The sequence below is a fragment of the Anser anser genome (assembly GCF_964211835.1).
Source record: "Anser anser genome assembly, chromosome: 14".
NCBI classification, from domain to species: domain Eukaryota; kingdom Metazoa; phylum Chordata; class Aves; order Anseriformes; family Anatidae; genus Anser; species Anser anser.
The window spans coordinates 10,770,112-10,784,620 of NC_139735.1; the positions used below are offsets into that span (position 1 = coordinate 10,770,112).

Below are 14,509 nucleotides of genomic sequence, written 5' to 3' on the forward strand. Positions count from 1 at the left end.
ACAAAGAAAACTTTTGCTCCTGGCACAGCTCAGCTACAAGGAAAGGTAAGCACATGAAAAGCTACGGGGAAGCAGGAAGGAAAGAGACTTGCTTCAGGGAGACACTGGTTGTGAGTCTGCTGACGTTTATGGAAATAAGGGAGAGGACCAGATTTGCTCCCTGTTACACTGGTGGAAACACACTTCAGTCTAGCATCATCTCCTGGTGCTTTGGACCTAACACAAATCTTTCACTCGCCAAGGCTGCTGGCACAGCAGCCCTACGCAGGACCTCTCAATCACACGTATGGAGACAAGCTGGCACAAGCTGATCACAGCCATCTCAAGTCTCATTTTGGCCCAGCAATCCCTTCACTGATTTATTGGAGCTGGCGACAGCCTGGTGTCCCCGTTAGTCTGGGTGCAGGAAGCGATCTATTGCTGTGAGAGCCATCGCCACTCCACTCGACTGCCCAGCACCAGAACCTCGGTGTTAATAGAAGCACGAAGGGCTGCTGAGGTTCGCTGCAGGCATAACACGCTCTCCTCCTCTGGTCATGCCCCAGCTCATCACCGTGCACCTCCCCTGGTCCTCCGCCCCAGCAATGAAAACCATCCCCAGCAGCAGAGCTGGACTGCCCTTGAAACACTCCCAAATCCTCTCTCTGTAGCCAAGGGCTGTTTGGGAGAAACAGCAGGAATGCAAGCTGGGGCTGTGAGCTCAGATGGGGCCTGCACGTCCATTAGGGAAAGAAGAAAATGATTTCTAAGAGTTGCCCTGGACTTTGGCTGCTGTCAGTGGCCCTGCTACAACTGGAATTTGCCCCGAGTGTTTGCCCCGAGGAACTGCAAAGCTGTAGCCACACAAGGCAGCCAAACCGATGGGGACATTTTGCTGAAGCCCCAGGGGAACAGAGAGCTCCAGGTGGGCTCCAGGCCCCGTGAAGGGATCCTGTCCCTGAGTGCCAAGCAGACTCCCAGGCAGGCACAACTGAAGCACAGGTCAGTGCCTTGGGTGAAAATCCTCAGGGAGGCTTGCCTGGAGCTCAGTGACAGAGCCAGAAGACACCACCAGAATCAAAATGCAGTTTGTTTTTGCTTTCTCTCTCTGTTTACAACATCTTTGGTGTGTATAGATGTACACTGTGGCAGTAGAAGCTGCTGCCACTTAGCAGGGACCCAGGAGGGCTGGGAAGCTTGGGCAGGAACCCACTGCTGCGGGGTAGCAAATCAAGGCAGAAGGGACAGCAGCTGCCTGTCCGGGCTGCCTTCCTGCCAGGAGAGGGGACACGACCCAGCCCAAGAGGCAACCTTCCAGAGCTGAGCACAAGCCTGCGGCCCCACTGCTCCCAGGATGTCCAGCAGCTGCCGGCTAAGACAGAGACAGGAAAAGCCACCAGGTCTCACTTCGAGCAAACAGCTTTGCAGATCGGCTCAACTGGGAAGCAGCAGCCAAAACGACGTGCACAACGCGTTTCCTGAAGGCTGTTTGCTCAGCAGGAGGAGGTTTCTCGTTCATCTGCAGCCCAGGCAAGTCAGACGTGGTGTTCCTGCGGCTCCCACCACCATGCAGCCCGGCTAGCAGGCGCAGGGCTCTGCTCCCAGTGCACGCATTGGGGTGGTAGGGGCTGGGAAAGCCAAGCAGCCTCAGCAAGCACGGGGGAGCAGAAGCTGAAGCTCCCCAGCAAAACTCCCAGCTGGGGTCTCCAAAGGCAGGACGGGCACAGGGGCAGCCCCACGGTGAGACATAGACTCTACTTCCACTGCCATCTGCTCGTGCAGAGGTCATGATCCCCTACTAAAATGCCTTTAAAGAGTGGGGTGCTGATACTGGTCCCCACACCAACCCTGCACTAAGTCTCGGCGTGCTGTGGGGGCTGCCAAGGGGCATGTGTCGGACACACAGCCCTGCCCTCCCTTTCCAGGAAAGGAGCACTTTGGGCACTTGGGCACACCTAGAACCTAAGGGAAAAACTGTCTGAAAGAAGGACAAGAGGAATTTACATATTTTAGAGACAACACTGATATCTCCTGAAGCCAGTAGCTTTCAAACTGCGAACGCAGAGTGCATGAGGACATCTTTCAAGCACAGTAACAGACAATAAATTTGCTCTACAGGTGCCTGTGCCCCCACTGGAAGGAAAATAAAAAGGAATCGGCTTTGTACGCTGAAAGGTTCAAAACAACTTCTAGTGTCTTTCACAAGACAGGATGCCCAGCTACAAAAGAGAAAGCAGCCTTTAATGAAAGATGCCTCTCATGATGAGGTTACCTCCCGTGTAGCTCCTCAGCCCTTGGGCAGCAGATGATGGCTTCTTCCCCAGTGCTCCTCACCTGCACAGCACCAACAATTACGAAGGGACGCCTCAGGACCTTGCTTCACTACAGAGTTAACCTGGGCTCCCGCACGTGGCAGAGCAGAAATTCAGCTGGCGAGGAGCGCGAGCAGCTAAATGCCTTGACTCAGCAGTGGCTTTGTGCCCAGCAGCTCAGACTTCCCCAGCCTTATTCCAGCAGCTCTGTGCTGTGGTTAAATGAACTGCTTTAAACTGAAAAAGGGTGGTTGAGGGGTGAGGGGGTACACATGGCAACTTCCCACCTCAACAGCCAGGCATCCTGCTGCTGGTCAGACCTGCTGAGATATGTGGTGAGCAGGAATTTGATGATTCCTCTCCTTTGAAACTACAGTTTTCAAAAGGCTTTCATCCAACACCAGGAGAAAAACCCCCACAGCCCCACCGACAGCTAAGTTTCTGGATGATTTCTCCTTCCATAACTATTTCTGTTCCCCCACCTCCATTCCATCCCTGCAGACCCACTTCTTCCCAAATTTAATCAATCCATCCAGATTACAAGCCCACTCCTACCCACCACTGGGCAGCTCTCTGAGGGGGAAGGGATTGAATTATCCCGTCCACAGACTGCTGGACAGGGATCCACGTCACAAAAGCCACCAGGCATCTCTGCCAGTGGAAACACCACAGCCTCAATCCGCTCCCTTGTTTGAAGTGGTCCCTGTGGGCAAGAGGACGCTGGAAAGTTGGCATGTGTGTGTGGAGGGGATGGAGCAAGGGATTCACCTCCCTCTTCCACCCCCCAGCTGCTGGAGACTCCTTGTCTCAGCTCTGCTTTGGGCTCTGATCCACTGCCCAACTGGAAGCAATGGGGGAAAAAGGATGCATTTGTCTCTTTCCCTCTCCATTCAGTCCCCTTCTCCTCATTCTTTCTTTGAACATGTCAGCGGCAGGGCTGGGGGGTTGTAGAGTGAGTGAGAGACTAAGATTTGTTTCTGTTGGTGCTCCCAACAGCATCGAACAGACACCAAAGGGAGCTTTGCACTGCAGGAAAGCACAAGCAAAGCCTGGATCAGTCCAGGAAGAGCTCCAGCACTGGGGAAAACAGACACGGGAGGCGCCCAGGGATAGATGCATGGGCTGTCCTGCCTCCTCTTTCCATTCCCAAACGCTGCCAGATCCAAGGACTACATTCACCCTTTGCAGTCAAACAGAGCTCTACAGTCTGCAGTCAGCTGCAGCTCTTGAAAGTGGCTGCACATCCCAGCGCACTGAGAGATGGGTGGATCCTCTCTGCGTAACCCAGGAAAAGGAAAGCAGAGGGCACATCCAGAGCACCCAAGGGCACGTCCCTATCACCAACAGCCCCTGCTCCGTGCTGCGACCCAGGACAAGCCCTGGGGCATCAGCCAGGGAAGACAAATGACAGGGGACAGGGAGCAGGAAGGCTCCTGGCCATGGTGCCATGAGAGCGGCTGCTTGGCTTGGCACAGAGCATGCTGACCAGTCCTTTTTTCCTCCCTCATTCCCACCTTCCAACCACCCCGCATAAAAAAATGTTTGCTTATTATTTTTTTTTTAAATACTCCGTTCATGGCCTGGCTCCCTTTCAAGTTCCCCGAGAAAAGTATTTATCTGCCTTATGAATGATGACATCCGGCCAAACCCCAGACACGCCATCACGTCTGATCCAGCCCAGCCGTCTATCACAGCTCTCATATCGTTAGTGGTAGGCTGGCCGCGTGCCAACGCTCAGGGCTCGGGAAAGGGCTCCCACCAATCTCTCCAGAGGAGAGAGTCAAGGACTTTTATTAATTAGCATTTTGAATTGTAGCTAATAAATACCCCTCCGGCATTCAGGCGGGGATATGAAACACAACAGAGACGTCCTTGAGATGCTGTAGCATTTTGCTGCTGGAGGCGAATGGACAGGAGTCACCCGCTAAGTCCTTCTGCGTGCTGCAAACTCTCCTCTCAGGAGAGCAGCAGGCAGGGGGAGGCAGCGCAGCCCACCACCAGATTCAGTGGTGCCTCACCCACTCATCTGCCAGCACTCCAAAGGTCAACACATAGTAGTTTTGCACCAAGTGCAATTTTGCACCCAAGAGCCGTCCTGCAGGACACCGCAGGATGTATCCAAGGTTGGATCTTGTGACATAAGCACATGCTTTGGATTATATTTCGGGCTGGTGCCCCCCACACTTTACCTCTGGTTAGTTCTGTGGGACACAAAGCAAGGAGATGATGAGCAGGACATAGCACTGACTGCTGCTTGGCCAGGTAGCCAGGAGCAGCAAACATAGCTGAGTGCAGACAGCTGCACCACTTTGAGCTGATGCTCAGCACCTGAAGGTCTCCACTCCTGAGTGTGCTCCTTGTCCTGGCCACAGCCCCACCACACCTGATTTCAGGCCAGCATCTGGCTCAGTCTGTGAGACAAAAGGAAAGGCTGGAAGAGTGGGTGCAAGACTGAAGCTGCCCTTCAATCTCCTATGCGTGCTGGTGCCCCAGCTAGAGCCAGCTCCAGTAGGTGACTCCCTTTGCAGAGCAGCTCATCGTCTTCTCATGCAGGGCTCAGACGCACACAGACAGCTCCCCATGCCCTGAAACAGCCTCAGGGGCTGTTAATCCCCATGATAAACCCTCACTCAGTGTCTTTGCAAGCTCGTCTTGTTCTTCTGTCTCTTGCTTGCCCCTGAAACTGCCACCTTTGCTGAGGGACAACCATCAGGTTGGCAGATTAAGTGGTGAGCAATAGCGGGGCAGGATGGATGAGAGCAGCAGCTGACAGCACGCAATTAGTTAATGGGCTGCGGGGCCCTCAGACCAATCTCATCAAGTGACTGTGAGCTGCAGAAGGAATGACGACAGGCCAAGTACTAGAAACAGAAGCCAAAGGAGGAAAGCAGGGATGGGGGAAGGGGGAATTAAAGTGAACAAACGAATAAAATGTAAAACCCATGGAGAAGACAGAATCCACACAAGCATAACACCTAGCTGGAGACCTGCAAGACTCCGTGCTCCTGCTCGGAGGAGAAAAACAAAATCCCTTATCTACCTCCGCACCCTTCCAATAGAGAATGATGTCAAATCAATTTATTGCCTTTCCTTGCACAATTAATCAAGCCTCCTCCGTTGCTCAACCTTTGGTAGAGCTGCACATAGTGTCACATGCAGCATAAAGAGCGAGCCGCATAGCGGGAGATGGAGGCGGCTGCTCAGATTTATGCTGCTTGTGATTAGTAAGAGATGGGTGGCTCCTGGCCAAAGTAGCTCACAGTCACAAGACTTATAACCACACAGAGTTGCGTAAGGCACGCGGGATTCCTTGCAAACATTCCTTGTTTTGCATGGAAAAAGTCAGGAGTGGTTAAGGATGGGGCTCACAGACATTATTAAGGGAAAGAGCCTTCGAACGAGGCAGAGGATGTGCAGTCCCAGCCTGGCTGCTGCCGTATGAAATAAGGCTTTTCAGCCTGACCATGTTTCTGAAACCAGCATTTCACTGAACAGAAAGTGGCACTGTGTCTGGCAGGCCTGGGGGGAAATGAGCACTTGATGGTGTCCCAGAGAAGTACGTCCACTTCCCTGGTGGAAAAGGCCACACCAGGACTTGACCGAGGGGGTGGAGGTATCCACCTGAAGCTGTGCAGCCCCCATTCCCTCTCCAAGAAACCATCCAAATCCCAGATCTGTGACTCCTGGGGTAACCATCAAAGCCTGTCAAATACTTGGATGCTGGCAAGTCGGAGGCAGTGTGTTTCATCACCACGCCAGTGGCAGCAGCCACCCACCCAACTTACTCTTTGGGGGGAGTCAGGTCGTCGGGTCGGGTCTCAAAGAACTGCAGAACCTCCTCACACTGCGAGATGTAGGGAGGCAGCTGGATCAGGGCCTGCAGGTGAAACAGAGACATGGGTGATATGAAGCACTGCCATCAAGACTGAGCAAGGAGCATCAGAGCACAGGAGACAAGGTCATGGCATTGCAGAGCACCGTGTTGGTCCCTGCTTGCTTGAAGGAATAGGGCCGTGGGTGATGGCAACTGCAAAAAGTAAAACTGACGTGCAACTGAAGATCTGAAGTCAGGGAGCAATGCTGCAGCCCTGCTTCCCAACCTGGAGCAGATGTTTGACCAATTTTCTATATAATTCCCCCACCCTCCATTTGCTGTCACAGCAGTCTCATGAAAGGAGTGTGGGCAATCTGAATCTCCACTCCTTTCTGTATCAGAGACAAAGCCACATCTGCAAAGCCCCAGGGTTACCACAAGATCAGATGTGGCTCCATACTGACCTAATTGCTGGGCCCCAAAAGCCCTTCCAGCCATTCAGCACACAGTCATTCCCTGCCAGCACAGCAGACAGTCAGACCACTAATCACAGCGCTGCTGCAAACAAGATCATGTGAGAGACACAGGAGAGAGAAAAGCACTCACTCTGGGGATTTTGTGTGCAGGGAAGGGCTATCCAAAGACCAGGCTTTGCATGGATGCCATCCCCACACGGGTAGCACTCCCCAACACCAAGCATCCCATGATTTGCACAACTTCCCTTGTGCCAAAAAAAGTCACCCCTATTCTGCAGCCCGGAGAAGGGATACACATCCTCTGATAGCAGGGAACGGTCACGGAAAACATCTTGCGCTGGGAGCACAGAAGGCAAGACCCGCAGATCATTTTTCAGGACGTCTTGCAGGAAGCCCAACCAGCGCTGACTCAGTGGGTGCAGCTGTGGCTGAGTCAAGCAGGCCACCCCGAAGCCCAGCTGGCCGTGGACTACAGCGGTTGTGGCCACGAACACAAAAACAGGGACATGAATAGCGTGATGTCTGTCCCACCTCTGGCTCTGACGTCCAAAGGAGTGAACTGGCAAGGGCTGTCTGCACACGGCTTCAGACCGTGGTGTTAGAACCACATTAAGTCACTCTGGTCATTTACTGGACAAACCCACCTTATTGCGTCAAAATCCATTTTCCAGGGTGTGAGAATGGATTATTCTCTAGCAGGGATTTTTTTTTTTAGAGGTTCACCCAGTCCTGTTGGGCTTGAATGTTGCAGCATTGCAACTCCTCCATCCACACCCCACTAACAGCTTCTCAAAAGTCCCTATATACAATGAAGGCAGAGCCCGCTTCAGGGGAAACACCAACAAGCGCAGAGCACAGAGAATAAACTGGAAAAAATGGTAAGAAACTTCTGACCTCTGTTGCTTTCTGAAAGCAGTGGATCCCTCCTTTATAGCTCCCCTCACCTGCTTCCAGACCAAATCTCACCTTCCTTTCCAGGGCTCTCCCAGAGAACGAAGACACCTCCTTACTCCACCAGGGGATGGCAAGCAAGCAGGAACATTCCTAGGCAGTTTTCTGCAGGAACCTGTTCACAACAGGCTTGCTTAACCCTCAATTCTCATTCAGCAGGCTAGGGGAGATTTTTTATTTCTGCTCTGCGCCACCACACTCTGAGCACACACAACGTCCACCTCTGATGATAACAGCAGGGAGAGCAGGATGGGACCCCACGTCTCAGCCCTGCAGCGCTACGTGCCCTGGAGGAGATGTCTCTGCTCCCACTGACTCCTTGCTCATCCCACGTCTCTGCAGCTCTTCAGTCCCACACCCACCTTGGAGCTCAGCAGCAGCTTTTCAGCTAAGCAGCAGCATCGGGAAGGCCAGGCCCAGTGTGCGTGTTATTACTTGGAAATGCATTAACGGGGGGAGGAGACAGCAGCTCTCTAAGTGGGTCATATACCATCAGCCATTATGTTCCAGTTGTTAAGTCAAATGGATTCATTATATTTTATGCCATTAGTGGCATCATTCTGAAACAGACAGCTGCAGCATCTCATCATTTAGGGACGTTTTCTTCTCAAAAATTAAATTTATGGCTGTCTGTGTCTGTGTGGAGCTGGCACATTTTAGTGACTCGGAAGACAAGGGGCTGATCACTGCTGGCTGGAGCCAAGTTATTTGCACCGTCAGCTTCCCTGGTGCTGCTCCATTTGGAGCTCACAGGTCTAAGCACACCCTGCACCACATCTCCATCACTTGGCTGTCTTCTGCTGTCCTGGCCCTCCACAGTTTTCACCCACAGCCCCACTGCAGAGCTGTCAAGATGCGTTCACTAATTTATCTTTACCCTTGTATTTGTTCCTGCAGCCACAACAACCTTTCCCTAGGTCTGGCTGAGGCCCCACACCCACAGTCTCTCCTGCCATGCAAAGTCCTCGGCCACGGTCACTGCTACACCTCCTGCACCTAAGGAACATAACAAAAAACTCACTGTTTCCCCGTTTTCTCCACCAGATTTTGCAGTCTGTGTATATGTTTCCAACTGCATGTATAATGGATTCCAGAAGTACCAGTCCTGCCTCCAGACCATTTCATGGCTGCTGCAAATGTAATTCTTTGACATGATGAGACATGGTATATTTTGTGTAAATGGGGAATTTACATTTTTTTAATGAGGAAAAACAAAATACTAACAAAAAACTCAGCAACAACAACAACGTCTGCCCTGACATCATAACTTGCTTTACACTTTAGCACAGTCTTGTATTCTTGAAGAGTATGGATGAAATTGTTTCAGCATTCCTGGTGAAAGGTCCCAGTCAACTGTACCTTGCCTCTGTGATGACATGATCAACGGGTGGGAGAATCAGTGGTAGGTTTTCATCACCAAAAGGTTTGATGGTGAGGGACAGCTCACACTCCCCATTCTGCCAGCACTGGGGCACCATTACATGCTACCAGAACAGAACTGAGACTGCTCAAGGTGGCTTCATCTTTGACACTAGCAACCTTCCCTTACCTTGCAGTATTCGTCGATGGGTATCAGGCGCTTGACTGCAACGTCACGGATGTGACTGCGGCGGAAGAGGATCTTCCCTGAAACAGGAGAGATGAAGAGAGAGGAGGAGGTCAATGCAATGCTCAGGGACGCTCTTTTGAATCACTCTGTCGGGACCTCTTCCCTTTGCATCCTGTTCTCACCAAAAGCACCGTACCTAAAGCACATTCCCTCCTGTGCATTAAATATTAGAACAAAGCATGTTTAAAGTGGCAAGCATATTTAGGCAGAGAGAAGAGGAAACAACTACCAGCAAAGTGCATCCCCATCTCCCCTCACCAGTGTGGCAATGACGGAGGAGCAGCCCTATCAAAGCACGTGTCCTGTACCTTACTGCCTGTCTGCAACGTGGCGTGGGTGTGCAAGTCCACCAGAAACGCCAGCACTGGCCAGAGAAGCAGACATCCCTGCTACAGGCAATGCAAACGTGACCTCTGCTGCAGGCTACAGGCTCTGAACCCAGCTCCAGCACGGGCAGCAGCCAGGCCAGGGGGGTTCTCCCTCTGCAGCTCCGGTGTCAAATCAGTCCTCGAAGCCACAGTGTCGGGACTGCAGCTTTGAGTCAGACCTATAGGATTTTCCTTCCTGTCTAGGGTTTATTTTTGTTCTCCATTAATGGGATCCTCTTGCCACTCCGCTTCCTCCCCTCTCGCTTGTGGTACAGACCTATTTCCTTTGAAGTCTAATGAGTCCTAAATGCTTCAAGCTGCTTTCACAGAGAACTGCTTCTCTGGCATTTAATGAGACAAAAGCCATTAGCAGACAGCAAAACAGATATATACAGAGACTCAGTGATCAAAAGGACCTGTATGTGGTAGGATTTCAAACTTCCAAAAGACTAGGAACACACATTGGCACTACTTTGCAATACAATAACCAGAAAAAAATGTGCTTTGGGAGGGGGTGATAAAGTTCCCTTGAGTTCCTTCCAACATTTCCTATACTGCAGGGAACTCTTGTCTCTTTTTGTCCCTACCTGGGTTTCTAATCCCACCACCAAACCTGCAGCAAGTAACTAACGTGTCTGTCCGTGCAATCCCTTCACTTATCAAGGAGGTCACCGCTGGGCAACCCAGAAGCCAAACACCAATACACACTCATTACAAGCAGCACCAGAAAACTGAAAGCACTCTGAAGAGTCACTACGCTCTTGGCCGCACCATGGCCACTTTCAGCCACTCCAGCAAGACTTCACAGGAGCCATGGCAGCGCTGGAGGTAGAGGCTGGACGCTACCACGTTACCCGTGAGCAGGCTGTGTTAAAACAGCCACATACTTGCCACAACTTTAAAACCCTCCACTGCTCCCAGACTGGTCCAGGATCTGGAGCATGACTGACTCGTGCAGCCTGCCAACATATTTTTTCAAGCAGAGATGAACTGAAATGACCAAATTTCAGCCTGCAAGGAGCATGATTCAGAACTTTATGGAGGAGCCAAATCTCTCGTTAGGCTCAGTTAATGCAGAATGCCTTCAAAACTGGACTGTCAGAGGGAGAACACAGGAATCACACTCAGTACTAGAGCTATGCTTGCCCTCAAGTGAAATGCAGAGAGTCAGACAGGCTCATACCAGAAGGATTGCTTCTCCTTTATGTCCCACTGACAGTGAGAGACCGAGACAGTCATGGTGGGAAATGCTCTCCTCTGAAACGCATTCCTTCTTGCAGTCCGTCTCAGCCAAGTCTGGCAGCCTTTGTGATAGTGAAAAAAAAAATGCCCCTCTATTCAATCTGCCTTTCAGAAGGGTGAATAGCCTGGGAACGCAGAATTTGTCTGGAAAGGCTGGGAGGGAAAGGGAGCGACAACCAGGTCCGAGCTCCCTACCTTGCCTATAGCAATTATTTTCCATCAGACAAACAAATGATTAACAGTTTTCTCATTAGCAGTCGTGGTGTATTTGCTGTGTAGATTTCTATTTGAATGATTTTTAAAAGATGAATGGGTCGGGATAGCTTTGTTGCCAATTGTAAGGAATAGCTGTTTAGTTTTTACATCTGCCAACATGAAATCCCTGATGGATGGGCACATTATAAATGTCTAAAGGAGCAAACTCTGGGTGTGGGAATATTTAAATGTTTAACAAACTGATGCTAGTGAATAATAATAAAAAGAATATAGTTACAGGGAATAAATGCTTCACAACAACTGAAGTGATCTTAAATTAGCCCAGGCACAGAGCACAAAACACAGCAGGAAATCCAGCTCATCTCTTGATTTGCTCTAGATCTAGTATTTTTCAACAATGAAGTTTATTTTCTAACAGAAAGCTGTTGTTCCATCAAAATGCCTAATTAACATAATTATAGACCCTCCAGTGCTGCCAAATACAGCTATCAACATCCTTGATTTGAAAGGCAGGAGAGAGCAGGAAACTGCTTCCTTCCCTCCTGGGCCAACAAGACAACATTTTCTTGAGCTCCCTTTCCTTTGACCATACCTCCAAAATGGGAATAGCAGTGCTGCCCCTGGGGCTTTTCATGGGGCTGAAGACCATATAATGCAAGAGAAACATCTGACATTATTCATCTTATATCTGCACCCCTCCTTGCTGTAGCTCCTGCCCTCAGCTTCAGCATAATGAGCAAGAACAGAAAAGCCCGAAGGCGGGCAGTTTAACATGTCTTGCTGACTAGCGTAGGTTTCCATCAGCTGGTAAGGTCACTGGCACTGCGGGCTCCACTTCACCACCTTCTCAATCATGGTGTAACTCAAGCACTTAGAAATGATTAGTTTTTCATATATTCCTACATATAATGTTTTGCATGCACAAACAGAGCAATGAGTCTCCCTGTTAGCACAAGAAAAGTCACTGCACAAGGAGGCGTGGTAAAATACACCGTCCTTTACACACACAGAGCTGTGAGCAGACTGAACTTTTATCTCCTGGGAATGTGTCAAGTAGGTTGATTTTGGAAAAAGAAGACAAGAGATAAGGCACTGCAACGGAGCGGCTGCCCTGACAAGTCTCCCCGTGCAGTGAGAAGCACCCAGCCTCTGGGACACACCGTCTGCTTCATCTGGATCTGAAAACCTGGTAATACCTACACAAAAAGAGTGGTGCCTCTGAGGAGGACAGAAGGCATTCTATGTACAATTTAGGAAGCATTCTTTCTCCAGATTAACATACAACACTTTATTTCGGTGAATACATTTATGAAGCGCTACATTACCTTACTATAACTGTAATCTCACTAAAGCATCACACCTGCCTTGCTCGATATATATTTGTTTCACAGCAGAAGTTAAGCGTCTTGTAAGCATATGTCTTTGAGCGCAGCCTGGCAGTATTATTATTCCCCATCGGCGTTTTGACTGGAGAAGTCTGAGCAGCACAACCCATCCTTTTTCAGTTTTATTTCCTTTAACTGTAAAGAGAGAGCTGAAATATTCACAACTCCTTCAAAATCAGAGCAAATGAAGTCTCTCTTTGCTGGTCTTCAGTGCAGCAGTGGGAGGATGCTCCCTGTCTACCCCTGATGTCACTTTTCGCACACTTATTGGCTGGTTACAGCTGCAGGGGAGAATTAAGCAATGCAGACTCATTTATTATTGTAGGATTGTTCTGGAGCAGCAAGGATAAGTTTCATTTAGAAAAAAGTAAGACACCATAAATATTTATATCAATAGGACATCAAAGTCAAATGCAGAGCTTTCGAGAAATCGCCAGGTGTTTTATACATAACACAGAAACAGCTGGGATGAGTGAGGCACTTCTGCTGCAATGTCCAGGAGAATCCAGGAGAAGTCCCCCAGCTGTCCATTGTCCCCAGGAAAGGGGCAGGACACAGGGGGCAGCCCTTGGCACAGGATTCACCAAAGGGGAGGAATCCCAAGGGCAATCAATGCCAGTTCTCACCCTGCTACTCCTCCCCAGCCCCTGGCACCTGTGCTGCTGCCAGCGCCAGCTGTGCTCCTCAGAGGCGGCTTCCAGCCCACTGGGGCTTCCACTTACCCAAAGTCAGGACAAATTCAAGAGCAACACAGCAGTAAAAGCCATGTCTCTGGCTCCCCTGCTGACTTGTGCATTTGTTTACTCATTTTTATCTCCTCATTGACCTTGGTTTGTTCTTACAACCAAGCCACCTGGATGGGTGATTCAATGCTAGGGGCATCCAGCACCAAGGGCACTCAGAGAGGCACAAAGAAGGGGGGAAACTTAAAAAAACCGCAATCCACCACAAAGCCAACATCTGGCCACATCTGAAGGACCTCGAGTCAGCAGCAAGTATCCTGTCTCCCCAGCTCAGGAGCAACCAGAGACCTTGCAAGCAGCCTGGATACACGCTGCGGGCACTCACCCTGCCCCTTCCCCTTGCCCTGCCTGACTCCTCTCCCTTCCCTTTTGACCTGCTGATATGATCTGACCAGCTCCGGGGCTCCCTTTGTGTCAGTGCTTCCATTTCCTCTCTTTCACTGCCCTGAGCTCTGCACTGACAGGAGGGAGCCGTAATTGTTCTTTGCCCTGCTGGCAGGGAAGCCTGGAAAGCCACAGCAGAGAGTTGGTACCGCTTTGAGACTCCATCAGCCAGTGCACACAGCTCACAGCCTGCTGGGATGTGATGCTCCCTGGTTACAAAGCTCTACGTCCCACCACCACAGAAGCACTCCTCTTTTCTTCCCCTTTTCCCTAGGGACATTTCTCTCCCTCCATCACTGCAGCCAGACAAGTACTTTTGCTTGTCTCACACCACCATCAAATTAACCAACTCCGCAGTAAGCACCTCCATTCCTTATCCCATGCTGTGCCTCTACCTAGGGAGACTTCTCCTGGAAACACGGTTGTACCACTGGCATGGTTTTCTCCAAACCTCTCCTTCAAGCCTTTCTTTTCCACAATCCCTGCACTCATTTCTCCCACAAAATCCCACCGCAACAGAGCTACAACCAATGCAGTTCAGCCAGGAGACATGGGGACAGCCTGTTGCCTTTTACTCCCCATCCAGCAGTGAACTTGCTGGGGCAGAGGCTGCCCTTCTGAGCTTAAGTTGTGCACCGCTGGGCTCAGGGGTTTGACAGCAGAAATAACGTTGCTGGACTGCCCCGTACCCAGCTGGACGGGAGCAGGGGATGCTGCTACCCACCACCCCTGCTCGGGGCACGAGCTCTGACCCCAAGCAGAGGAGCTGCATGGTCCGGCCAGAGAAACTTCACTGAAGACACACTGTACCCATGAAAACCCCCCGGGGCCAGGAAGTTTCTGCTCTCCCAGGCCTGGAAGAAACTCCTCTTTGTGGCTGATTAAAGCTGCTGTGCTTTATCTGATTGTCTGAGAGCAAAAGGTGCCGCAGCAGCTCGGGAGGGGGGTGCGAAGCGACACAGGGCAGCACAGCCGCCGCTGCCTCAGGGATCCATCAGGGACTGCAACGTGTCAGAGAACAGCGTGGGGA

The 14,509-nt window shown here is 50.8% G+C and overlaps 1 protein-coding gene across 8 annotated transcripts in view; it reads right to left on the reverse strand.

The window, feature by feature from the left end:
* The window catches only part of SH3PXD2B (SH3 and PX domains 2B), a 77,806-nt gene that overhangs the window by 24,767 nt on the left and 38,530 nt on the right, over positions 1 to 14,509 (reverse strand). For all 8 annotated transcript variants that reach the window (XM_083799278.1, XM_083799276.1, XM_083799277.1 and 5 more), the window contains 2 exons: positions 9,082 to 9,158; positions 6,077 to 6,168 (listed from right to left, as the gene is read on the reverse strand). In XM_083799278.1, coding sequence (XP_083655404.1) covers positions 6,077 to 6,168; positions 9,082 to 9,158 — 169 coding nt within the window. The remainder of the gene's footprint in view (positions 1 to 6,076; positions 6,169 to 9,081; positions 9,159 to 14,509) is intronic.